This window comes from Rattus norvegicus, chromosome 7, assembly GCF_021556685.1.
Source record: "Rattus norvegicus strain SHRSP/BbbUtx chromosome 7, alternate assembly SHRSP_T2T, whole genome shotgun sequence".
NCBI classification, from domain to species: Eukaryota; Metazoa; Chordata; class Mammalia; order Rodentia; family Muridae; genus Rattus; species Rattus norvegicus.
In genome coordinates this window covers 7,255,379-7,280,919 of record NC_141540.1, presented here as the reverse complement: position 1 = coordinate 7,280,919, position 25,541 = coordinate 7,255,379, and the positions used below count along the sequence as shown (strand labels likewise).

The window sequence follows — 25,541 nt, the reverse complement described above, 5'->3', positions numbered from 1 at the left end:
AAAGTGGTAGCTTGCACTACCTTTTATTTTTTCAACTTACCTGGAATAACGAAAGTTACAGATTATCTTTATTAAATCTTTATAATGGCAATTCTTCACATTACCACATCCTTTCATTTACTTCTATACAACAATACTTTGTAAATCAAGTCTTTGAAAGCTTGTTTTACTTGCTGGTTCCTTAATGTATAAATAAAGGGTTTCAACATAGGGGCAATTGAAGTATTGAGAACAGCTACTGCTTTGGTCAGTGATGCCCTTTCATTTGCAGAAGATTTCATATAGATAAAAATACAGCTTACATAGAACACATTTTTCATTCCACTTTCCCCTGGAATGTTTCTTGGTGGCCCTCTTACATGTCTGGATGCTACTCCTCTGATGTTAAGACTGGGGGTAGTTTTTAATTCCACTGCCTCTTAGAATATGTCTATCATCTTTGAAGGTACACTTTTTTAATATTTTTCTCCATCTTTACTAAATTAGGTATTTCTTATTTACATTTTTTCTTCATCTTTATTAACTTGGTATTTGTTTTCCCCCCGCATCCTCCCCCCATTACCACCCTCCCACCAACAATCCCATGAACTGGGGGGTTCAGTCTTGGCAAGACCAAGGGCTTTCCCTTCCACTGGGGCTCTTACTAGGCTATGCATTACTACCTATGAGGTTGGAGCCCAGGGTTAGTCCATGTATTGTTTTTGGGTATTGGCTTAGTCCTGGAAGCTCTGGGTGGTTGGCATTATTGTTCATATGGGGTCTCAGGCCACTTCAAGCTCTTTCGGTCCTTTCTCTGATTCTTTCAACAGGGGTCCCGTTCTCAGTTCAGTAGTTTGCTGCTGGCATTCACCTATGTATTTGCTGTATTCTGGCTGTGTCTCTCAGGAGATATCTACATCCGGTTCCTGTCGGCCTGCACTTCTTTGCTTCATCCATCTTATCTAGTTTGGTGGTTGTATATGTGTGGGCCACATGTGGGGCAGGCTCTGAATGGGTGTGCCTTCTCCCTCTATTCTAAACTTTTCCTCTCTATTCCCTCCCAAGGGTATTCTTGTTCCCCTTTTAAAGAAGGAGTGAAGCATTCACATTTTGGTCATCCTTCTTCAGTTTCCTGTGTTCTGTGCATCTAGGGTAATTCAAGCATTTGGGCTAATAGCCACTTATCAATGAGTGCATACCATGTGTTTTTTCTGTGCTTGGGTTACCTCACTCAGGATAATATTTTCCAGATCCATCCATTAGCCTATGAATTTCATAAAGTCATTGTTTTTGATAGCTGAGTAATATTCCATTGTGTAGATGTACCACATTTTCTGTATCCATTCCTCTGTTGAAGGGCATCTGGGCTCTTTCCAGGTTCTGGCTATTATAAATAAGGCTGCTATGAACATAGTAGAGCACGTGTCTTTTTTATATGTTGGGGCATCTTGTGGGTATATGCCCAAGAGAGGTATAGCTGGGTCCTCAAGTAGTTCAATGTCCAATTTTCTGAGGAACCTCCAGACTGATTTCCAGAATGGATGTACCAGTCTGCAATCCCACCAACAATGGAGGAGTGCTCCTCTTTACATGGGTTCTGAGATTTGAACTCACATCTCACGCTTATGCAGAAAGTGTCTTCACCTGCTCAACCATCTCCCAAGCCTTGTCCTATGTCTTTTTAGTCCACACCATCACTTTGCTATAGAAATTCTTCTTAGGATATAAATGGATCTTCTATCTTTAGTGTAAATTATAAGGTACACTTAAATTTGAAAATAGCAGGCTTAGTAAAAAATTTTAATATCTCTTCCTTTACCTCTGTAATTCCTCCATTTTTGTTGTGGTTTGGAATGGTACTAATGCTAGAGATAGTCTTGACTATTCTTCACAGGAATGCCATCTATGTGAAGCTGCTGGGGACCACAGTACACTGCCCTGGTTTTGCGAATCCCAGGCATAGTTCGATTGCCTGTCAACCATTCAGGAGAAAAATCAACTGATCTTAACCTGTCATAAGAGACTATAACGTCATTGCTGCTATTATAGCAACCATTGCCATCGTGGCCACTGCAGTTGCAGTGTCTGGGATTGCCCCCTCCCAATCTGTTGTTAAGGCAAGCACAATGGAAAAATTTAAAGGATAAGTTGCTGACAATTGGGAATTCTAAATTTAAATCAACAGACTGTAATTTTACATGGACAGCTTGATATCATATGGCCTCCTGTTCTCCTATTTTCAAGCATGTTTTTGTGACTCCAACTAGAGTTCAAAACCTTACAGTGGCCCTTGGTGTTATGGCCCTTCATGCCACAGTAGTTGTTCTTTTACTTCTTTGTCACATGCGTAGACAACATTCCCAACCTCAGGCAGTAACTAAGCAAGTGTTGCTCTCCTTATCAGGAGACAATCCCTCTGCCCAAATCTGGCTCAGCCTTTACAAGAAGTAGCCTATGATGGACAACTCTTTGGGATCACCACCAGCTTAAGAAAGGTGCTTTGAGACTGGCAGAGACTCCCAGTGATGGGAAAGAGAGTTAGTTTTCCCAGAGTGAACTAAGACAGGTGCAACTTTAAAAAATAATAAAGGGGGACTTGTGGGAACCTCCTGGGCTATCTCAGTGCTTCGTCCCTGCTAAGCTTTGCTAACACATGTGGAAACTTTTGTTTTTAAGAAAAGAACATCTTGGACTTTGCTGTTTTGCCAATGGACGGTAACACAGTTAAGTCAGTTCCTGTTTCCATCCTTAGAATGTAAATTCATTTTTCCATTGTGATTCCAGGGGTTTTCCCACCCTGTGGACTGGGTGTATATATTCTGTGAACCTCAGTAAAGCTTTGGCATTCTCATAGCTTGAATGTCCCAAGTCTGAGTCTTCTGTTAAATCTCCCAGGCTTATTTCCAGTTCTCAGTACCTTGGTGTCTCAGGCACCATCAATGAATTACGTTGACGGAATTCTATATATTGAACCATCCCTTCATCCCTGTGGTGAAGCCACAGGTATTTTTTCATTGATATTCATCAGAGAAATTGGTCTGAAGTTGTCTTTCTTTGCTGGGTTTTTGTGTGGTTTAGGTATAAGTAGAATTGTGGCTTCATGAAAAGAATTGGGTAGTGTGCATTCTGTTCCTGATTTGTGGCATAGTTTGGATAGTATTGATATTAGGTCTTCAAAGAAGGTCTGATAGAATTTTGCACTAAACCCATCTGGTCCTGGGCTCCTTTTGGTTGGGAGACTTTTAATAACTGCTTCTGTTTCTTTATAAGTTATGGGACTCTTTAGATGGTTATCTGATCCTGATTTAACTTTTGTACCTGGTATCTGTCTAGAAAATTGTCCATATTCTCCAGATTTTCCAGTTTTGTTGAATATAGGCATTTGCAATAGGATCTGACGATGTATTTTAATTTCCTCAGTTTTGCTGTTATGTCTCACTTTTCATTTCTGATTTTATTAATTTGTATATACACTCCTTGCCCTCTGGTTGGTCTGACTAAGGGTAGATCTATCTTTTTCATTTTCTCAAAGAACCAGCTCCTGATTTTTGGATTTTTGTTTGTTTGTTTGTTTGTTTTGTTTTTGTTTTATTCTTTATATAGTCTTTTTTGGTTCTACTTGGTTGATATCCACCCTGAATTTGATTATTTCCTGCTGTCTACCTCTCTTGGATATATTTCCTTCTTTCTGTTCTACAGCTTTTAGGTGTGCCCTCAAACTGCTAGTATATGCTCTCTCCGTTTTGTTTTGTTTTGTTTTGTTGTTGTGTTGTTGTTGTTTTGTAGGCACTCAGAGCTCTGAGTTTTCCTCTTAGCACTGCTTTAATTGTGTCCAATAAGTTTGGGTGTGCCGTACCTTCATTTTTATTAAATTCTAAAATGTCTTTAATTCTTTCTTTATTTCTTCCTTGTCCAGTTATCAATGAGTACAGCATTGTTCAACTTCCATATGTATGTGGCCTTTTTGTCATTGTTTTTGTTGTTATTATTGAAAACCAGCCTTAGTTGGAGGTGATCTGACAGAATTCATGGGATTATTTAAATCTTTTTGCATCTGTTGAGGCCTGTTTTTTGACTGACTATATGGTCAGTTTTGGAGAACGTACCATGAAGTGCTGAGAAGAAGGTATATTCTTTTGTTTTAGGATGAAATGTTCTATAAATATCTGTTAAATCCATTTGGTTCATAACTTCTGTTAGTTCCTCTGTGTCTCTATTTATTTTCCATTTCTATGTTCTGTCCATTGATGAGAATGGGATCTTGAAATCTCCCACTATTATTGTGTGAGGCACAATGTGTGCTTTGAGCTTTAGTAACGTTTCTTTCATGAAGGTAGGTACCTTACATTTGGAGCATAAATATTTAGAATTGAGAATTCATCATGGTGGATTTTTACTTTGATGAATTAAAAAGTGTTCTTCCTTATTTTTTTCTGATAACTTTTGGTTAAAAGTCAATTTTATTCGGTATTAGAATGGCTACATCATGTTTATTGGGATGATTTGCTTGGAAAATTGTTTGCCAGTCTTTTACTCTGGGTTAGTGTCTGTCTATGTCACTGAAGTGTGTTTCCCATATGCAGCAAATTACTGTGTTCTCTTTATGTACCCAGTCTGTTAGTCTATGTCTTTTCATTAGGGAAATGCATCCATTGGTATTAATAGATATTAAGGAATAGTGATTATTTCCTGTTGTTGCTGTTGTTGTTGTTACTGCTGTTATTAGAGTTGGAATTATGTTGGTGTGGCTCTCTACTTTTGGGTTTGTTGCAAGAAGATTACTTTCCTGCTTTGTTTCTAGGATGTAGTTTCCCTCCTTGTCTTGGAGTTTCCCAACTATTATCCTTTGTATGACTGGTTTTTTGGAAAGATATTGTGTAAATTTGGTTTTGTCATGAAATATCTTTCTTTTGCCATCTATGTAAATTGAGAGTTTTACTGGATATAGTATCCAAGACTGGCATTTGTGTTCTTTTAAGATCTATATTACATCTGCCCAGGATCTTCTGGATTTCATAGTCTCTAGTGAAAAGTTTGGTAGAATTCTGATAAGCCTGCCTTCCTATGTTAAATTACCTATTTCCCTTACTGCTTTTAAAATTCTTTCTTTGTTTCATGCATTTTGTGTTTTGACTATTATCTGATGGGAGGGATTTCTTTTCTGGTCCAATCTATTTGGAGTTCTGTAGGCTTCTTGAATGGTTATGGGCATCTCTTTCTTTAGGTTAGGGAAGTTTTCTTCTAAAGTTTGTTAAAGATATTTAGTGGCCCTTTAATTTGGGCACCTTCACTCTCTTCTATACCTGTTTTCCTTAAGTTTGATCTACACCTTGTGTCCTGGATTTCCTAGATATTTTGAGCTAGGAGCTTTTTGTGTTTTTTATTATCTTTCATGGTTGTTTTGATTTTTATGGTATCTTCCACCCCTAAGATTCTTTCTTCTATCTCTTATATTCTGTTCTTGATGCTTGTGGCTATGACTCTTGATCTTTTTCCTAGGTTTTCTATCTTCAGGGTTGTCACACTTTGTGTTTTCTTTATTGTTTCTATTTCCATTTTTAGATCCTGGATGGTTTTGTTCACCTCTTCCCCTGTTTGGTTATATTTTTCTGTAATTCTTCAAGGGATTTTTGTGTTTCCTCTTTAAGGGAACTACTTTGTTTACCTTTGTGGTCTTGTATTTCTTTAAGTGAGTTATTTCTGTCCTTATTAAAGTCCTCTATCATCATCATGAGATCTGTGTTTAAATCCAAATCTTGCTTTTCCATTATGTTTGGATATCCACTATTTGCTTTGGTGGGAGAACTGTGCTCTGATGATGCCAAGTAGTCTTGGTTTCTTTTGCTTAGGTTACTGTGCTTGGTGCTCGCCATCTGTCTATCTCTGGTGCTAGCTTGTCTTGCTCTCTCTGACAGTGTCTTGACCCTCCTGTAGGCCCGTGTGTCAGCACACCTGTAGACCTATTTTCTTTCAGCCAGATCTAAGTACAGAGAAGTGTGGGACCAGGTCAGCTCTGGGTACAGGCTAAAACTGGGAGTGTCCTGTCCCAGGGTGCTTCTTGGTTTGTGTGTCCTGAGGCTCCGGTTGGGTAGCTTGGAGCAGAAGAGTTGGTCTTACCTCTGCTATGAGTACTCTCAGCATTCCTGGTGACTGGCATTCAGTTCTGGGAGCAGGCAGAAACCAGAAGAGTACTGCCCCGACTGCTCTTAGGTTCCTGTGCCAAGAGGTGGGTTCCTCTTGGGCCATGAAGATGTACAGACATAATTGTCCCCTCTCATTGTCTGTACCTTTGAGAGTCCATCTCTCTCCCTCATGGAATTTGGGTACAGAGAGCTGTGGAACCAGTTCAGCTATGGGCACAGGCAGAAATTGGAAGCAATGATGAATTTTATGTAAAATGAAAGAATCTGGGAATACTTATATTAAACAAGAAAACTCAGAAAGATAAAAATGTCATTTTACTCATATGTGAATCCTAGATATTATGTTCTAAGTATGTATACAAGCATAGCTATGGTGTGTGTTTTAGCAATGAAACTAGAAATAGTATTATAACAGAGGAGGAGTAAGTTTTAAATGAGTGGAATATGGATGAAGAATAGATATGACATGAAAGTGGAAAGAAACAAGGGAAGAAAGAAGCTAAAGGAGGATCCCTGGGTGAATTGAATCAAAAGTGCAAACAGGAAAAAAATTCCTAATGAAACATAGTGCTTTGTGCTTTTAGGTTTGAATATATATACATATATATATACATATATATACATATATATATGTGTATATATACATATATATGTATATATATACATATATATACATATACCAAATGTCATCCCCCTTCCCAGTTTTCCCTCAACAAATTCCTTTTCCTTCCTCCTGCCTTCTCCCTCCTCCCTTCTCCCTCCTTCTTCCTCCTCATGCCTCTAGGACGTTGCTCCCTGATCTGCCCACCCTCTCCTGTTTAAGCACCCTAATGTTGACCTACCCTGCGTTATCAAGCCTTCACAGGACCAAGGGGCTCTCATTGATACCAGATAAGACAATCATTGGCTACATATACAGCTGGAGTCATGGGTCCCTCCATATGTACTCTTTGGTTGGTGGTTTAATCACTGGGAGCTTTGGGAGATCTAGTTGGTTGATATTGCTGTTCTTCTTATGGGGTTACAAATCTCTTCAGCTCCTTCAGTATTGATTTATATTTTTAGGACTAATAAGATACAACAATACCAGTAGTATATATTAATGTATGTAGTAACGTCATGGTTATTATATTTGCAAGTTGGTTTCACTTTCTCTCAAATCTTCAAATGAAATTGTACACAATATTATATTCTACCAGATACCTTTATATACATTTACTCAGAAACAAGTCCCATATAACCAGTTAGAAAGGAAGTTTTCTTTATACTTTACACACATTTTTATTCAGCTATTTAAGATTTTTAATTGTGTATAATTTCATGCACATGTACATTACATTTGCATTATTTCTTCCTCTTCTTTTTTTCCATCTTTATTAAATTGGGTATTTCTTATTTACATTTCAAATGTTATTCCCTTTCCCGGTTTCCATGCCAACATCCCCCTACCCTTCCCCCGCTTCTATATGGGTGTTCCCTCCTAATTCTCCCTCCATTACCACCCTTCCCCCAAGAATCTCATTCACAGGGGGCCGAACCTTGGCAGGACCAAGGGCTTAAATTTTCCAGATGCATTAAAGTTATGGTTTTGGTAAACAAAATACTCTTATAGTTCCCTGTATGTATTTTTCCTTTCTAGTTGCATAGGGTTTCCATTGCTTAAAGAGATACCATGAACAAGGCAACTCTTACAAAGGATCACATTTAATTGAGGCTGGCTTATAGGTTCATAGGTTCAGTCCATGGCTAAAAATATGTCTCTGTCCAGGCAGACATAATGTTAGAGAAGAAGCTGAGAGTTCTACATATTGATCCAACTTCAGCCAGGATAAGACCAGCATCCTAAGACAGCTAGGAGGAAGCTCTCTCAGGGCCCACCCCTAGAGTGACACATTTCCCTCATAAGGCCATACCTATTAATAGTGCTACTCCCTGCGCCAAGCATATTCAAACCACTACACAAGTCAATATTACCAAAGAGTATTATTCATGATCAACATTTAGACACTTGCTTAGGAATAAAGAGAGATTGATATAATTTAATAATGTAGGTTGTGTACTGTACATATTAACATATATACTTTTAAAATTGTATTCTCTAATAATATATATTGAATATAAATAATGTTTTGTGTCTCTAAATTATCAATTAAAATTGATTTTTTTATTGGACTTACTATGCCATTTACTAGGTAAGGACATTTCTGTACATTCATATGTAACTTAAAGTTAAGGTAAATATACAAAACAATTTGGTTCTTGATAATCATTTTACAGAACTCGTAAATTGATACAAATAATTTTAAGCCCCCTGCGAAATAAAAGCTGCAAATAGAGCTCTGTAAACCTTCATGTGTTGCAAGTTCATTGCACTAGGAAACAAAGCTGGCTTGGACCAAATTTGTGACCAAGGAAAACATTCTTTCTTGATTAGGAATGAGGCCACTAAAGGTCTTGAACTGGTAATGGGCAATTTATCGTAGATGTAGGGACAGAAAATAAATAATGGATTAATTTATTTATATAAGACTTCAAAATAATGTGACACAGGGCAGATGATTGCCTCTTGATAAAACCATCCCAACTTATGACATAATAATTATTGTTTTAACCCTATAATGAACATCTGAAGCTAGTAACAGACGATGAATGTTTACTTACATACTAGTCTTAATGGAAAGGGATGTAAATAATTCTGTTATAACTCATTAACTCTTATTGATCTATGACATGAACTATTGCCTTAAACTTACTTTGAACTTAAAGAATGTAAAAATGCTTAGAAAATCATGTGTCGAATTATACTGAAAAGGTATAAAAACTCAGAACTTCAATAAAAAGTGGTTGTCCCTTTGTGCAGCTTCATTCAGTGTGTGTGTGTGTGTGTGTGTGTGTGTGTGTGTGTGTGTGTGTGTGTTGTCTTTGTACCTGATATTCATTCTTATATTTTCTTTCCTCTCTGACTCAGGAAGATTTAAGTAAATCTGAGCCTCTTACCTAACCAGCAAGTTTTCCTGAGTAAAAGAGAGAAAAGAAAAACCCAAGTAACTAAGTTTCATTTCCCCTATTACCAACAGCAGAAATTAATTAACAGACACCAATAAATAGGCTTTTGGCTGCCCAGATAGCAAGAAAGAGATAAATTTTCAGAAGTCTTTAGCCTTTGACACTGAATAGTAAGAGAGAATTAAATTGCAGGAAGTCATCAATTGGGGCCCGCAAAACCAATGCAATGTCCCTTCACTGCCTCCATTTGCCCTGTGATGTCAAAGCTGGTCCTAGACAGTCATCTCTGTAGCCCACTATTACACATTTTATATCCAAATATATACTTGCAGGATTACACTATTTGTATAGGACACATTCTGTAATAAATGAATCTTCAAACACATAATTTCTCTGATAGTGTGTATTATGTCAAATATTGTAAATATCACTAATTTTATGAGCTTTTTTGGTTAACTAATGGGTTAAAAATTAAGACATTCTCACAGGGTTTGAGATATGCTGTTTAGAAGGAATTTTTAATACAATTCAAAAGTGGGCCTTGTTGTCTCTGAGGACAGAGAGATCTCTGGAAAATTAAAAGCTAAAGTTGATTATTCCTTGTTAATTTTGCCTTTTATCAGACTATAGACATGCTTATGTTTTATCAGGAATGTTTAAAGGAATATGGGGCAAAGAGAGCTGAACACCCAGAAGTGAAGACATCCTGACACCACAAGACAGACTGCCACTTTTGCACACATCTGCTCACATCACTGGTCCAAAGGAAAACTTCACAGTGCCTCTGGAAACAGGAATAAAGGAACAGTCAGATGCCAGTACCTGTGCTTCTGCTCTCTGCCCAGGACTGAACTGAACCAGCCAAACAGCTCCCTACACCCCAATACCGTGGGGGACAGAGCTGGACCCTAAGAAGTGGAGACACTCCTGAGAAATCAGAGGAGATTACCCTCTGCCCACATTCCAGACCCAAGAGGGAATCACCTAGTACCAACTATGGCCCCTGGGTGCAAGGACCTAGGGCCAATCAGGGGCAGGACCCTTCTGATTCCTGTCCACACCTAGAGCTGAAAAAGAGTCACCAGGAGTGCAAACACACCTGAGACCAGAGCACTTGTTCTCAGAAAAGGCTGAAAGAAAACAGGAAAACAGTTCTACATGGGAACATAAGGAAGAGATCTGGAGTCAAAGATGCAAGCATCACCAACAGAATACAAGAGATAAAAGAGAGAATTTCAGGAGAATAAGATACAATAGAAAACATCGACACCACCATCAAAGATAATGTAAAACACACAAAGCTCCTAGCCCAAAATGTCCAGGAAATCCAGGACTCAGAGGCCTACAGGAGGGTCAAGCCACTCTCAGAAACAGCAAGACAAACAAACCCCAGAGACAATCCAATGGCTAGAGGCAAGTGCAGGAACATAAGCAAGAGAAACCAAAACTACTTGGCATCACCAGAGCCCAGTTCGCCAACCAAAGAAAATACTAGATATCCAAACACAGTAGAATAACAATATTTAGAATTAAAATCACGTTTTTGTTAATGATGGAGGACTTCAAGAAGGACATAAATAACTCACTTAAAGAAATGCAGGACAACACAAGTAAACAACTAGAAGCTCTTAAAAAGGAAACATAAAAATCCCTGAAACATTTACAGGAAAACACAGCCAAATGGGTGAAGAAATTGAAGAAAATCATCCAGGATTTAGAAATGGAAATAGAAACAATAAAGAAAGCACAAAGGGAGACAACCTTGGGGATAGAAAACTTAGGGAAGATATCTGAAGACATAGATGGCAAGCACCACCAACATAATACAAGAGATAGAAGAAAGCATCTCAGTGGTGGAAGACACCATAGAAAACATCAACACAACCATAAAAAATAATGAAAAACACAAAAAGCTATTAGCCCAAAATATCCAGGAAATCGAGGACACAATGAGAATATCAAAACTAAGGATAATAAGTATAGCAGAGAGTTAAGACTCACAACTTAAAGGGCCAGTAAATATACTCAACAAAATTATAAAAGAAAAATTCCCTAACCGAAGGAAAGAGATGCCCATAACATATAAGAAGCCTCCAGAACTCCAAATAGATTAAACCAGAAGAAAAATTCCTCCAATCACATAATAGTAAAAACACCAAATGCACATCAAAGAAAGAATATTAAAGCAATAAGGGAAAAAGGTCAAGTGACATATAAAGGCTGACCTTTAAGAATTACACTAGGCTTCTCACCAGAGAGTATGAAAGTCAGAAGATCCTGAGCAGATGTCATACAGACTTTAAGAGAACATAAATGTAAGTCCAGGCTACTATATCCAGCAAATCCATAAATTAGCATAGATGAAGAAACCAATATATTCCAAGACAAAACCAAATTTACACAATATCTTTCTTCAAATCCAGCACTACAAAGGATAATAGATGGAAAATTCCAACACAGGGAGAGAAACTACATCACACAGAAAACAAGAATATAATCTTGCAATGAAACCAAAAGAGAGACAAACAAACAATTCCACTTCACACAACGAAAATAACAAGAAGAAAAAACACTATTCCTTAATAACTCTCAACATCAATGGACTCAATTGCCCGATAAAAAGACATAGACTAACAGATTGGATATATAAAGAGGACCCAGCATTTTGCTGCACGTAAGAAACACCCCTTAAGTCCAAGTGGATCAAGGACCTCCACATCAAACCAGATATACTCAAACTAATAGAAAAAAAGGTGGGGAAGCATCTCGAACACATGGGCACTGGAGAAAATTTCCTGAACAGAACACCAATGCCTTTGCTCCAAGATGAAGAATCAACAAATGGGATCTCATAAAACTCCAAAGCTTCTGTAACGCAAAGGACACTGTTGTTAGGACAAGAAAAAAGATTGGGAAAAGATCTTTCCAAATCCTACAACAGATAGAGGGCTTATATCTAAAACATACAAAGAATTCAAGAAGTTAGACCACAGGGAGACAAATAATGCTATCAAAAAATGGAGTTTAGAGCTAAACAAAGAATTCACAGCTGAGGAATGCCGAATGGCTGAGAAAGACCTAAAGAAATGTTCAACATCCTTAGTCATAAGGGAAATGCCAATCAAAACAACCCTGAGATTTCACCTCACACCAGTCAGAATGGCTAAGATCAAAAACTCAGGTGACAGCAAATGCTAGCAAGGATGTGGAGAAAGAGGAACACTCCTCCATTGTTGGTGGGATTGCAGACTGGTACATCCATTCTGGAAATCAGTCTGGAGGTTCCTCAGAAAATTGGACATTGAACTACCTGAGGACCCAGCTATACCTTTCTTTGGTATATACCCAAATGATGCCCCAACATATAACAAAGACACATGCTCCATATGTTCATGGCAGCCTTATTTATAATAGCCAGAAGCTGGAAAGAACACAGATGCCCTTCAACAGAGGAATGGATACAGAAAATGTGGTACATCTACACAATGGAATATCACTCAGCTATCAAAAACAATGACTTTATGAAATTCATAGGCAAATGGATGGAACTGGAAAATATCATCCTGAGTGAGGTAACCCAATCACAGAAAAACATACATGGTATGCACTCATTGATGAGTGGCTATTATCCCAAATGCTTGAATTACCCTAGATCCACAGAACACATGAAAATCAAGAAGGATGACCAAAATGTGAATGCTTCACTCCTTCTTTAAAACGGGGACAAGAATACCCTTGGCAGGGAATAGGGAGGCAAAGTTTAAAAATAGAGGCACAAGGCACACCCATTCAGAGCCTGCCCCACATGTGGCCCATACATATACAGCCACCTAATTAAACAAGATGGATGAAGCAAAGAAGTGCAGGCCGACAGGAACCGGATGTAGATCTCTCCTGAGAGACACAGCCAGAATACAGCAAATACATAGGTGAATGCCAGCATTAAACCACTGAACTGAGAATGGGACCCCTGTTGAAGGAATCAGAGAAAGGACTAGAAGAGCTTGAAGGGGCTCGAGACCTCATATGAACAACAATGTCAACCAACCAGAGCTTCCAGGAACTAAGCCATTACCCAAATACTATACATGAACTGACCCTGGACTCTGACCCCATAGGTAGCAATGAATAGTCTAGTAAGAGCACCAGTGGAAGGGAAAGCCCTTGGTCCTGCCAAGACTGAACCCCCATTGAAAGGGATTATTGGGGGGAGGTTGATAATGGGGTAGGATGGGGAGGGAAAGCCAATATAGAAGGGAAGGGGGAGGGGTTAGGGAGATGTTGGCCAGGAAACTGGGAAGGGGAATAACACTCAAATGTAAATAAGAAATACTGAAGTTAATAAAGATTAAAAAGAAAAGAAAAAAAAAAACAATTCAGAGAAAGGAACAGCTACTACTTCAGAGTAAATGGCTTAAAAAATCTTTCCAAGCAAATGGTCCAAAGAAATAAGCTGTAGTTGCCTTTCTAATATGGAATAAAATTGACTTTTAACCAAAAGTCATCAACCAAGGTAAGGAAGGACATGTCATATTCAACAAAAGAAAAATCCACCAAGCTGAACTCTTAACTCTAAATATCTGTGCTCCAAATGCAAGGGTGCCTATATTCATAAAAGAAACTTTATTAAATCTCAAATCTCACATTGCACCTTATACAATTATAGTTAGAGATTTCAACAGTTCACTCTCATCAATGGACAAATCTTATAAGCAAATTAAATAGAGACACAGAGAAACTAACAAAAGTTATGAACCAAATGAATTTAACATATTTTTAGAGCATTCCAGTCTAAAACATAAGGATATACCTTCTTCTCAGCATCTCGTGGAAATGTCTCCAAAATTGACCATATAATTGGACACAATACAGGCATCAAGATGTAGGAAGATAGAAATAATCCCATGCATCCAATCAGATCACCACTGACTAAGGCTGGTCTTCAATAACAACAGAAATGACCGAACACCCACATATAAATGAAAGTTGAACAACACTTTACTCAACGACAAATTGGTCAAGGAAGAAATAAAGAAAGAAATTAAAGACTTCTTAGAATTTAATGAGATGAAGATACAACATACCCAAACTTATGGGACACAACGAATGTCATGCTAAGAGGATAACTCATACTTGTGAGTGTGCAAAAAGAAATAGGAGAGATCATATGTAACCAACTTGACAGCACACCTAAAAGCTCTAGAACAAAAAGAAAGAAATAAAGCCAAGAGGAGTAGAAGGCATGAAATAATCAAACGCAGAGCTAAAGTCAACCATGTAGAAACGAAAAGGACTATACAAAGAATCAACAAAATCAGGAGCTGGACCTTTGAGAAAATCAACAAGATAGATAAACCCTAAGTCAGAATAACCAGAGGTCACACAGAGTCCATCCAAATTAACAAAATCAGAAATGAAAAGGGAGACAAAACAAGAGAATGTGAGGGGCTGCAGAGATGGCTCCGCGGTTAAGAGCACTGACTGCTCTTCCAGAGATCCTGAGTTCAATTCCCAGCAACCACATGGTGGCTCACAACCATCTGTAAAGAGATCTGATGCCCTCTTCTGGTGTATCTGAAGACAGCTACAGTGTACTTATATATAATAAATGAATAAATCTTTTAAAAAAAGAGAGAATGTGAGGAAATCAAACCAAATCATCACATCCTACTACTAAAGTTTGTATTAAACAAAACTAGAAAATCTGGAGGAAATGGAGAATTTTCAAAACTGATACTGGGTACCAAAGTTAAATCAGGAACAAGTAAAAAATCTAAACAGCCCCATAACTCCTGATGGAATAGAAGCAATTAGAAACTATGAAGGCCAGAAGATCCTGGACAGATGTCATACAGACCCTAAGAGAACACAAATGCCAGCCCAGGTTACTGTATCCTGCAAAACTCTCAATTAACATAGAGGGAGAAACCAAGATATTCCATGACAAAACCAAATTTACACAATATCTTTCTACAAATCCAGCACTACAAAGGATAATAAATGGTAAAGCCCAACATAAGGAGGCAAGCTATACCCTAGAAGAAGCAAGAAACTAATCGTCTTGGCAACAAAACAAAGAGAATGAAAGCACACAAACATAACCTCACATCCAAATATGAATATAACGGGAAGCAATAATCACTATTCCTTAATATCTCTCAACATCAATGGCCTTAACTCCCCAATAAAAAGAAATAGATTAACAAACTGGATACGCAACCAGGACCCTGCATTCTGCTGCCTACAGGAAACACACCTCAGAGACAAAGACAGACACTACCTCAGAGTGAAAGGCTGGAAAACAACTTTCCAAGCAAATGGTCGGAAGAAGCAAGCAGCAGTAGCCATTCTAATATCAAATAACAGCAATTTTCAATTAAAAGTAATCAAAAAAGATAAGGAAGGACACTTCATATTCATCAAAGGAAAAATCAACCAAGATGAACTATCAATCCTAAATATCTATGCCCCACATACAAGGGCACCTACATACGTAAAAGAAACCTTACTAAAGCTCAAAACACACATTGCATCTCACACAATAATAGTGGGAGATTTCAACACCACACTCTCATCAATGGACAGATCATGGAAACAGAAATTAAACAGTGATGTCGACAGACTAAGAGAAGTCATGAGCCAAATGGACTTAACGGATATTTATAGAACATTCTATCCTAAAGCAAAAGGATATACCTTCTTCTCAGCTCCTCATGGTACTTTCTCCAAAATTGACCATATAATTGGTCAAAAAACGGGCCTCAACAGGTACAGAAAGATAGAAATAATGCCATGCGTGCTATCGGACCACCATGGCCTAAAACTGGTCTTCAATAACAATAAGGGAAGAATGCCCACATATACGTGGAAATTGAACAATGCTCTACTCAATGATAACCTGGTCAAGGAAGAAATAAACAAAGAAATTAAAAACTTTTTAGAATTTAATGAAAATGAAGGTACAACATACCCAAACTTATGGGACACAATGAAAGCTGTGCTAAGAGGAAAACTCATAGCGCTGAGTGCCTGCAGAAAGAAACAGGAAAGAGCATATGTCAGCAGCTTGACAGCACACCTAAAAGCTCTAGAATAAAAAGAAGCAAATACACCCAGGAGGAGTAAAAGGCAGGAAATAATCAAACTCAGAGCTGAAATCAACCAAGTAGAAACAAAAAGGACCACAGAAAGAATCAACAGAACCAAAAGTTGGTTCTTTGAGAAAATCAACAAGATAGATAAACCCTTAGCCAGACTAACGAAAGGACACAGAGAGTGCGTCCAAATTAACAAAATCAGAAATGAAAATGGAGACATAACTACAGATTCAGAGGAAATTCACAAAATCATCAGGTCTTACTATAAAAACCTATATTCAACAAAACTTGAAAATCTTCAGGAAATGGACAATTTCCTAGACAGATACCAGGTATCGAAGTTAAATCAGGAACAGATAAACCAGTTAAACAACCCCATAACACCTAAGGAAATAGAAGCAGTCATTAAAGGTCTCCCAACCAAAAAGAGCCCAGACGGGTTTAGTGCAGGATTCTATCAAACCTTCATAGAAGACTTCATACCAATATTATCCAAACTATTCCACAAAATTGAAACAGATGGATCACTACCGAATACCTTCTACAAAGCCACAATTACTCTTATACCTAAACCACACAAAGACACAACAAAGAAAGAGAACTTCAGACCAATTTCCCTTGTGAATATCGACGCAAATATACTCAATAAAATTCTGGCAAACCGAATTCAAGAGCACATCAAAACAATCATCCACCATGATCAAGTAGGCTTCATCCCAGGCATGCAGGGATGGTTTAATATACGGAAAACCATCAACGTGATCCATTATATAAACAAACTGAAAGAACAGAACCACATGATCATTTCATTAGATGCTGAGAAAGCATTTGACAAAATTCAACACCCCTTAATAATAAAAGTCCTGGAAAGAATAGGAATTCAAGGCCCATACCTAAACATAGAAAAAGTCATATACAGCAAACCAGTTGCTAACATTAAACTAAATGGAGAGAAACTTGAAGCAATCCCACTAAAATCAGGGACTAGACAAGGCTGCCCACTCTCTCCCTACTTATTCAATATAGTTCTTGAAGTTCTAGCCAGAGCAATCAGACAACAAAAGTAGATCAAGGGGATACAGATCGGAAAAGAAGAGATCAAAATATCACTATTTGCAGATGATATGGTAGTATATTTAAGTGATCCCAAAAGTTCCACCAGAGAACTACTAAAGCTGAAAAACAACTTCAGCAAAGTGGCTGGGTATAAAATTAACTCAAATAAATCAGTTGCCTTCCTCTATACAAAAGAGAAACAAGCCGAGAAAGAAATTAGGGAAATGACACCCTTCATAATAGACCCAAATAATATAAAGTACCTCGGTGTGACTTTAACCAAGCAAGTAAAAGATCTGTACAATAAGAACTTCAAGACACTGAGGAAAGAAATTGAAGAAGACCTCAGAAGATGGAAAGATCCCCCATGCTCATGGATTGGCAGGATTAATATAGTAAAAATGGCCATTTTACCAAAAGAAATCTACAGATTCAATGCAATCCCCATCAAAATACCAATCCAATTCTTCAAAGAGTTAGACAGAACAATTTGCAAATTCATCTGGAAAACCAAAAAACCCAGGATAGCTAAAGCTATCCTCAACAATGAAAGGACTTCAGGGGGAATCACTATCCCTGAACTCAAGCAGTATTACAGAGCAATAGTGATAAAAACTGCATGGTATTGGTACAGAGACAGACAGATAGACCAATGGAATAGAATTGAAGACCCAGAAATGAACCCACACACCTATGGTCACTTGATTTTTGACAAAGGAGCCAAAACCATCCAATGGAAAAAAGATAGCATTTTCAGCAAATGGTGCTGGTTCAACTGGAGGTCAACATGTAGAAGAATGCAGATTGATCCATGCTTATCACCCTGTACAAAGCTTAAGTCCAAGTGGATCAAGGACCGCCACATCAAACCAGCCACACTCAAACTAATAGAAGAAAAACTAGGGAAGCATCTGGAACACATGGGCACTGGAAAAAATTTCCTGAACAAAACAGCAATGGCTTATGCTCTAAGATCAAGAATCGACAAATGGGATCTCATAAAACTGCAAAGCTTCTGTAAGGCAAAGGACACTGTGGTTAGGACTAAATGGCAACCAACAGATTGGGAAAAGATCTTTACCAATCCTACAACAGATAGAGGCCTTATATCCAAAATATACAAAGAACTCAAGAAGTTAGACCGCAGGGAAACAAATAACCCTATTAAAAAATGGGGTTCAGAGCTAAACAAAGAATTCACAGCTGAGGAATGCCAAATGGCTGAGAAACACCTAAAGAAATGTTCAACATCTTTAGTCATAAGGGAAATGCAAATCAAAACAACCCTGAGATTTCACCTCACACCAGTGAGAATGGCTAAGATCAAAAACTCAGGTGACAGCAGATGCTGGCGAGGATGTGGATAAAGAGGAACACTCCTCCATTGTTGGTGGGATTGCAGACTGGTAAAACCATTCTGGAAATCAGTCTGGAGGTTCCTCAGAAAATTGGACATTGAACTGCCTGAGGATCCAGCTATACCTCTCTTGGGCATATACCCAAAAGATGCCTCAACATATAAAAGAGACACGTGCTCCACTATGTTCATCGCAGCCTTATTTATAATAGCCAGAAACTGGAAAGAACCCAGATGCCCTTCAACAGAGGAATGGATACAGAAAAAGTGGTACATCTACACAATGGAATATTACTCAGCTATCAAAAACAACGAGTTTATGAAATTCGTAGGCAAATGGTTGGATCTGGAAAATATCATCCTGAGTGAGGTAACCCAATCACAGAAAGACATACATGGTATGCACTCATTGATAAGTGGCTATTAGCCCAAATGCTTGAATTACCCTAGATCCCTAGAACACACGAAACTCAAGACGGATGATCAAAATGTGAATGTTTCACTCCTTCTTTAAATGAGGAAAAAGAATACCCTTGGCAGGGAAGGGAGACGCAAAGATTAAAACAGAGACCGAAGGAACACCCATTCAGAGCCTGCCCCACATGTGGCCCATACATATACAGCCACCCAAATAGAGAAGATGGATGAAGCAAAGTATTGCAAACCGACAGGAGCCGGATGTAGATCGCTCCTGAGAGACACAGCCAGAATACAGCAAATACAGAGGCGAATGCCAGCAGCAAACCACTGAACTGAGAATAGGTCCCCCGTTGAAGGAATCAAAGAAAGAACTGGAAGAGCTTGAAGGGGCTCGAGACCCCATATGTACAACAATGTCAAGCAACCTGAGCTTCTAGGGACTAAGCCACTACCTAAAGACTATACATGGACTGACCCTGGACTCTGACCCCATAGGTAGCAATGAATATCCTAGTAAGATCACCAGTGGAAGGGGAAGCCCTGGGTCCTGCTAAGACTGAACCCCCAGTGAACTAGACTATGGGGGGGAGGGAGGCAATGGGGGGAGGGTTGGGAGGGGAACACCCATAAGGAAGGGGAGGGGGGAGGGGGATGTTTGCCCGGAAACCGGGAAAGGGAATAACACTCGAAATGTATATAAGAAATACTCAAGTTAATAAAAAAAATAAAAAATAAACTCTCCCAACCGAACAGAGCTCAGAACAAGATGGGTTTAGTGAAGAATTCTAGCCTTCAATGAAGAGCTCACACCATTACTGCCCAAACTGTTCCAAAAAATAGAAACAGATGGAATACTACCAAATTCCTTCTATGAAGCCACAATTACTCATACCAACACCACACAAAGACCCAACAAAGAAAAAGAACTTCAGATCAATTTCCCTTATGAATATTGATTCAAAAATATGAGTAAAATTCTTGCAAACTGAATCAAAGAACACATCAATGCGATCATCCATCATGATCAAGTAGGCTTCATCCCAGGGGTGCAGGGATGGTTTAATATATGAAAATCCATCAACCAAATTCATTATATAAACAAACTCAATGATAAGAACCACATGACCATTTCATTAGATGTTGAGAAAGCATTTGGCAAAATTCAACACCCTTCCATGATAAAAGTCCTGGAATATCAAGAACTCAAGTCCCATATCTAAACATAATAAAAGGGATAAACAACAAACCAGTACCGAACATTAAACTAAACGGAGAGAAACTTGAAGCAATCCCACTAAAGCCAGGGATTAGACAAGGCTGTCTACTCTCTGCCTACTAATTCATAGTACTCAAAGTCCTAGCCAGAGCAATCAGGCAATGAAAGGAGGTCAAAGCAAAATAATTGAAAGGGAAGAAGTCAAAATATCACTATTTGCAGATGCTTTGATAGTATACTTAAGTGACCTCAAAAGTTCCACCAGAGAATTACTTAACCTGATAAACAACTTCAGCATAGTGTCGAGGTATTAAATTAACTCAAATAAATCAGTAGCCTTCCTCTACACAAAAGAGGAACAAGCTGAGAAAGAAATTAGGGAAACGACACCTTTCATAATAGTCCCAAATAATATAAAATACCTCGGTGTGACTTTAACAAAGCAAGTGAAAGATCTGTATGATAAGAACTTCAAGCCTCTGAAGAAAGAAACTGAAGAAGATCTCAGAAGATGAAAAGATCTCCCATGCTCATAGATTGGCAGAATTTGCATAGTAAAAAATGGTCATTTTGCCGAAACCAAGCTACAGATTCAAAGCAATCCTCATCAAAATTCCTATTCAATTCTTTATAGAGCTAGGAAGAGCAATTTGCAAATTCATTTGGAATAAAAAAAAACCCAGGATAGTGAAAACTATACTCAAAAATAAAAGAACTTCTCGGGGAATCCCCATCCCCGATCGCAAGCAGTATTAAAGAGCAATAGTCATAAAAACTCTATGATATTGGTAAACAGACAGGCAGATAGATCAGTGGAACAGAGTTGAAGGTCCAGAAATGAACCCACATACCTATAATCAATTGATCTTTGACAAAGGAGCTAAAACCATCCAATTGAAGAAGAATAGCATTTTCAACAAATGGTGCTGGATCAAGTGGTGGTCAGCATGTAGAAGAATGCAAATCAATCCATTCTTATCACCCTGTACAAAGCTTAAGTCTACGTGGATCAAGGACCGCCACATCAAACCAGATACACTCAAACTAATAGACAAAAAAATAAGTGGGGAAGATTCTCAAACACATGGGCACTGAAAATTTCCTGAACAAAACCACCATGTCTTATGGTATAAGATCAAGAAAAGACAAATGGGACCTCATAAAGCTACAAAGCTTCTGTAAGGCAAAGGACACTGTCATTAGGAAAAAAATGGCAACCAACAGATTGGGAAAAGATCTTTTCCAATCCTACATCTGATAAAGGGCTAATATCCCAAATATACAAAGAACTCAAGAAGTTAGACTCCAGAGAGTCAAATAACCCTATTAAAAATGGGGTACAGAGATAAAACATTCTCAGCTTAGGAATATCAAATGGCCGAAAAGCACCTAAAGAAATGTTCAACTTCCTTAGACAGCAGGGAAGTGTAAATCAAAACAACCCTGAGATTCCACCTCACACCAGTCAGAATGGCTAAGATAAAACACTCAGGTGACAGCAGATGCTGGGGATGGGGAGAAAGAGGAACATTCTTCCATTGTTTGTGGGATTACAAACTGGTACAACCACTCTGGAAACCAGTCTGCAGGTTCCTCATAAAATTGGACATTGAAATACCTGAGGACCCAGCTATACCTCTCCTGGGCATATATCCAAAAGATGTTCCAACATACAGCAAAGACACATGCTCCACTATGTTCATAGCAGCCTTATTATTACACCTAGAAGCTGGAAAGAACCCGATTTCCTTCAACAGAGGAATGGATTCAGAAAATGTGGTACATCTACACAATTGAGTACTATTCAGCGATCAAAAACAATGACTGCATGAAATTCATGTGTAAATGGAATGAACTAGAAAATATCATCCTGTGTGAGGTAACACAATCACAGAAAAACAAACTTAGTATGCACTGATTGATAAGTGGAGATTAACCCAAAAGCTCGAATTGCCCAAGATGCAATCCACAGACCACAGGAAGCTCAAGAAGGATGACCAAAATGTGGATGCTCCCACTCCTTCTTAAAATGGGGAACAAAAATATCCGTAAGAGGGGATATGGAGGCAAAGGTTAGACCAGAGACTGAAGGAATGGCCATTCAGAGCCTGCAACATGTGGCCCATATATATACAACCACCAAAACTAGATAAAATTGATGAAGCTAAGAAGTGCATGCTGAAAGGGATTGAATACAGTTCTCTTCTGAGAGACACATCCAGAGCATGTCAAATACAGAGATCAATGCTAGCAGCAAACCACTGAACTGAGAACAGGATCCCCTTTGCGGTAATTAGAGGAAGGATTGAAAGAGCTGATGGGGCTTGCAACCCCATAAAAACAACAATGCCAAACAATCAGAGCTTCCAGGGACTATACCACTACCCAAAGACCATACATGGACTGAGCAAGGGCTCCAACTGCATATGTAGCAGAGAATAACCTTGTTGGGGCACCAGTGGAAGGGGAAACCCTTGGTCCTGCCAAGTGCAGCGGAATGTTGAGGGTTGTGGGGAAGGGGGTGGATGGGGAGAACACCAATGTGGGGGAGCAGGAGGGGATGGGGGTTTATGGATAGGAAACTGGAAAAGGGAAAACATTTGAAATGTAAATATAGAAATAAATTTAATAAAAAAAATTTCAAAAAATAAAGAATATGAATAAATCTTATGGATTTAATATTCATAATGTCAAGTTATTTCAAATAATCATACATACTGGGAGCAAATGGTACAGAAAGATGCAGATGTGGAGACTGACATCACTCACTGAGTAAAGAGACTGACCATAGGATATAATTTCTAAAGGATTTTTATGGACTCTGCATTGGAACTGTATGCCAATACATAAACATCACTTATGATGCTCCGTACATAGGAGAGGACAAATCAGAGAGACATGTTTTGTTTTCATTTTGCTGTGGCTGAGCAAGAGGATTTCAATGAAAAGTTCGGAAATGGAAGTATAACATTGTTCTTTACATAGTGAATTAAGAACTTATATAACATTCGTGGTGGTTTTTGAAAACACAATTGTTTATTTTTATTGTATGTATCAGATTGTCTTGCCTGCATGTGTGCCTGTATTTCATGGGCAAGTACTTCCAACAAAGAAAAAAAAATGGACGATGGTTTGCCACCATTTGAGTACTGCGTAGTTAACCTACAACCTCTGCAAAAAGAAGTTGTCTTAAATAGTAAGCTACTGGTACACCTTTTCATACTGTTTTTTTCTTTTTTCTCCAGAAAAGTACAACAGACAGATTCCTATACCCAATTAACATCCTCAACCAACTATACTGAACATGAGAGACCTCAAAATTTTATGTGGAGCAAGAAAATACAAAAATAAAGTACAAAGAGAGAGATGTATTTCACATGAAATTCCAGAAGATAAATAGTACAACAAAACTGAAAATTCACCTGTAGGTATTTGATTTAATTTCATATTAAACTAACGTAGGGTGTATCAGAGAAATGACTGGAAGTAGGAAAGAGGGGCATTAACGGAAGCTGAGAAAGAAAAGTTAATAGACAACATCAGACTTAAGCATAGATCATAGCTGGCATACATGGAAATTATATCCCCTCTTTGACTCACGTTCCAGCAGCATGCTATTTAAGCCTAAATCTCAATTCACTGTTTTGAGAATAGCACAATCTGTGAAGCACCTGCTTGAAAGCATCCTTCACCTGCTGGTTCCTTAGGGTGTAAATGAAAGGGTTTAGCAAAGGGGCCACAGAGGTATTGAGCACAGCTACACCTTTATTTAAAGCCACCCTCTCCTTGGCTGATGTTTTCATGTACATGAACATACAACTCCCATAAGTAATGGAGACAACAACCATGTGTGAGGAGCATGTGGAAAAGGCCTTTCTCCTTTGTTGAGCTGAAGGGAATTTTAGGATGGTTATGATGATGAGTGTGTAGGAGAGAATCACTAAGATCAAGGTGATGATAAGTGTCATGACAGCTAAGGCAAAAGCCATCAATTCTATGAAATGTGTGTCTGTACAAGACAGTTGCAGGACAGGAGAAGTGTCACACAGGAAGTGGTCTATTGTTTTGGAGGCACAGAAATCCAGTTTGAGTCCCAAGAGCAAAGGGGGGAAGATAACTAAGAACCCAGTTACCCAGGAGCTGAGAACCAGTAGGTGACACACTTTGCTGTTCATGATGATAGGGTAGTGCAGTGGTCTGCAGATGGCTACATAGCGATCATAGGACATGGCAGCCAGGAGGTAGAACTCTGTGATTAGTGAGAGAAAAAAGAAGAATAATTGAGCTGCACAAGAATTGTAGGAAATTGTCCTGTCTCCAGTGAGAATGCTCATTAAGAAGCGTGGAATACAGGCAGTTGTGAATGCAATTTCTAAGAAGGAAAAATTCCGAAGGAAAAAGTACATTGGAGTCTTGAGATGAGGATCCATCAGGGTGAGGAAGATGATCACTAAGTTCCCCATCATGCTCAAGATATAATTGAAAAACAGAAACAGGAAAATCAGAATTTGTAGCTGAGGGTCGTCTGTCAATCCAAGCAAAATGAATACAATCTCCACAGATTGATTCTTCATTTCTCCTTTTTCTCTAGTAAGTCTACATAAAATAAAATAAAATATAAAATAGGAGAAAATAGAAGGAAAAACCCCGAACAACTATTATCACATATAACACATTTGGAAAATATTCATTGCTTTATATTCACAGCAAGGCACATTTTCAGTAAAACCATGCAAAAATATTTTAATGAGTTTAGATTTCATTTCATGAACATATCTTAAACCTCATTGGTATTTGTCATAGTTAAGGTATTTATTGTTGTGAAAAAACACCAAGGCCAAAGATTGCATGGGAAGGAAATGCTTTAAAGGTTTTGTTCACATTAGCGTTTATTAGTCTGTCAGGGAAGCATTCCAGGGTAAGAACTCAGGGAAGGAACTTGGCAGCAGGAAATGAAGCAGAGGTCATGGAGGAGTACTATTTACTATCTGACTCATTAATTTGGCTTTCTCAGACTGCTCCCGGGACCACCCTTCCACATCCCCTATCAGTCAAGGAAATGAAATAGGTTTCTCCAGTCTGTTGGGGACATTTTCTCAATTGAGGTTCCTTCTTTGTAAATGACATGGCTTGTTTCAATATGACATAAGGGTAGCCAGACTCAGAATCTTATTTAACTCAACGTTGACTGGGTCCTTTTGGCCCATTACAGGAGGCATGCCACTTATGTGAAATTGTCTCTTAATTGGATTACAGTCCACCTGTAC

At 38.4% G+C, this 25,541-nt stretch overlaps 1 protein-coding gene and 1 pseudogene across 2 annotated transcripts; both read right to left on the bottom strand.

Annotated features, from left to right (window-relative positions):
- Olr897-ps (olfactory receptor pseudogene 897) lies at positions 114–419 on the bottom strand (annotated as a pseudogene).
- Positions 114–24,848, bottom strand: Or6c208 (olfactory receptor family 6 subfamily C member 208). Of its 2 annotated transcripts, XM_087555987.1 has the most exons (2): positions 24,088–24,848; positions 114–297 (listed from the first exon to the last, which is right to left on the bottom strand). In XM_087555987.1, exons 1-2 carry the CDS (start codon positions 24,846–24,848, stop codon positions 114–116), a joined length of 945 nt encoding a protein of 314 aa, XP_087412113.1. The 2 variants fall into 2 exon arrangements, with proteins under 2 accessions (XP_087412113.1, NP_001000058.1); NM_001000058.1 differs by lacking the exon at positions 114–297 and having other exon boundaries at positions 23,889–24,848.
- Positions 24,849–25,541: the final 693 nt, after the last annotated feature.

Excerpts from the sequence above, each read along its gene's own strand:
- Or6c208 (NM_001000058.1), bottom strand. The coding sequence starts at position 24,848 with ATGAAGAATCAATCTGTGGAGATTGTATTCATTTTGCTTGGATTGACA.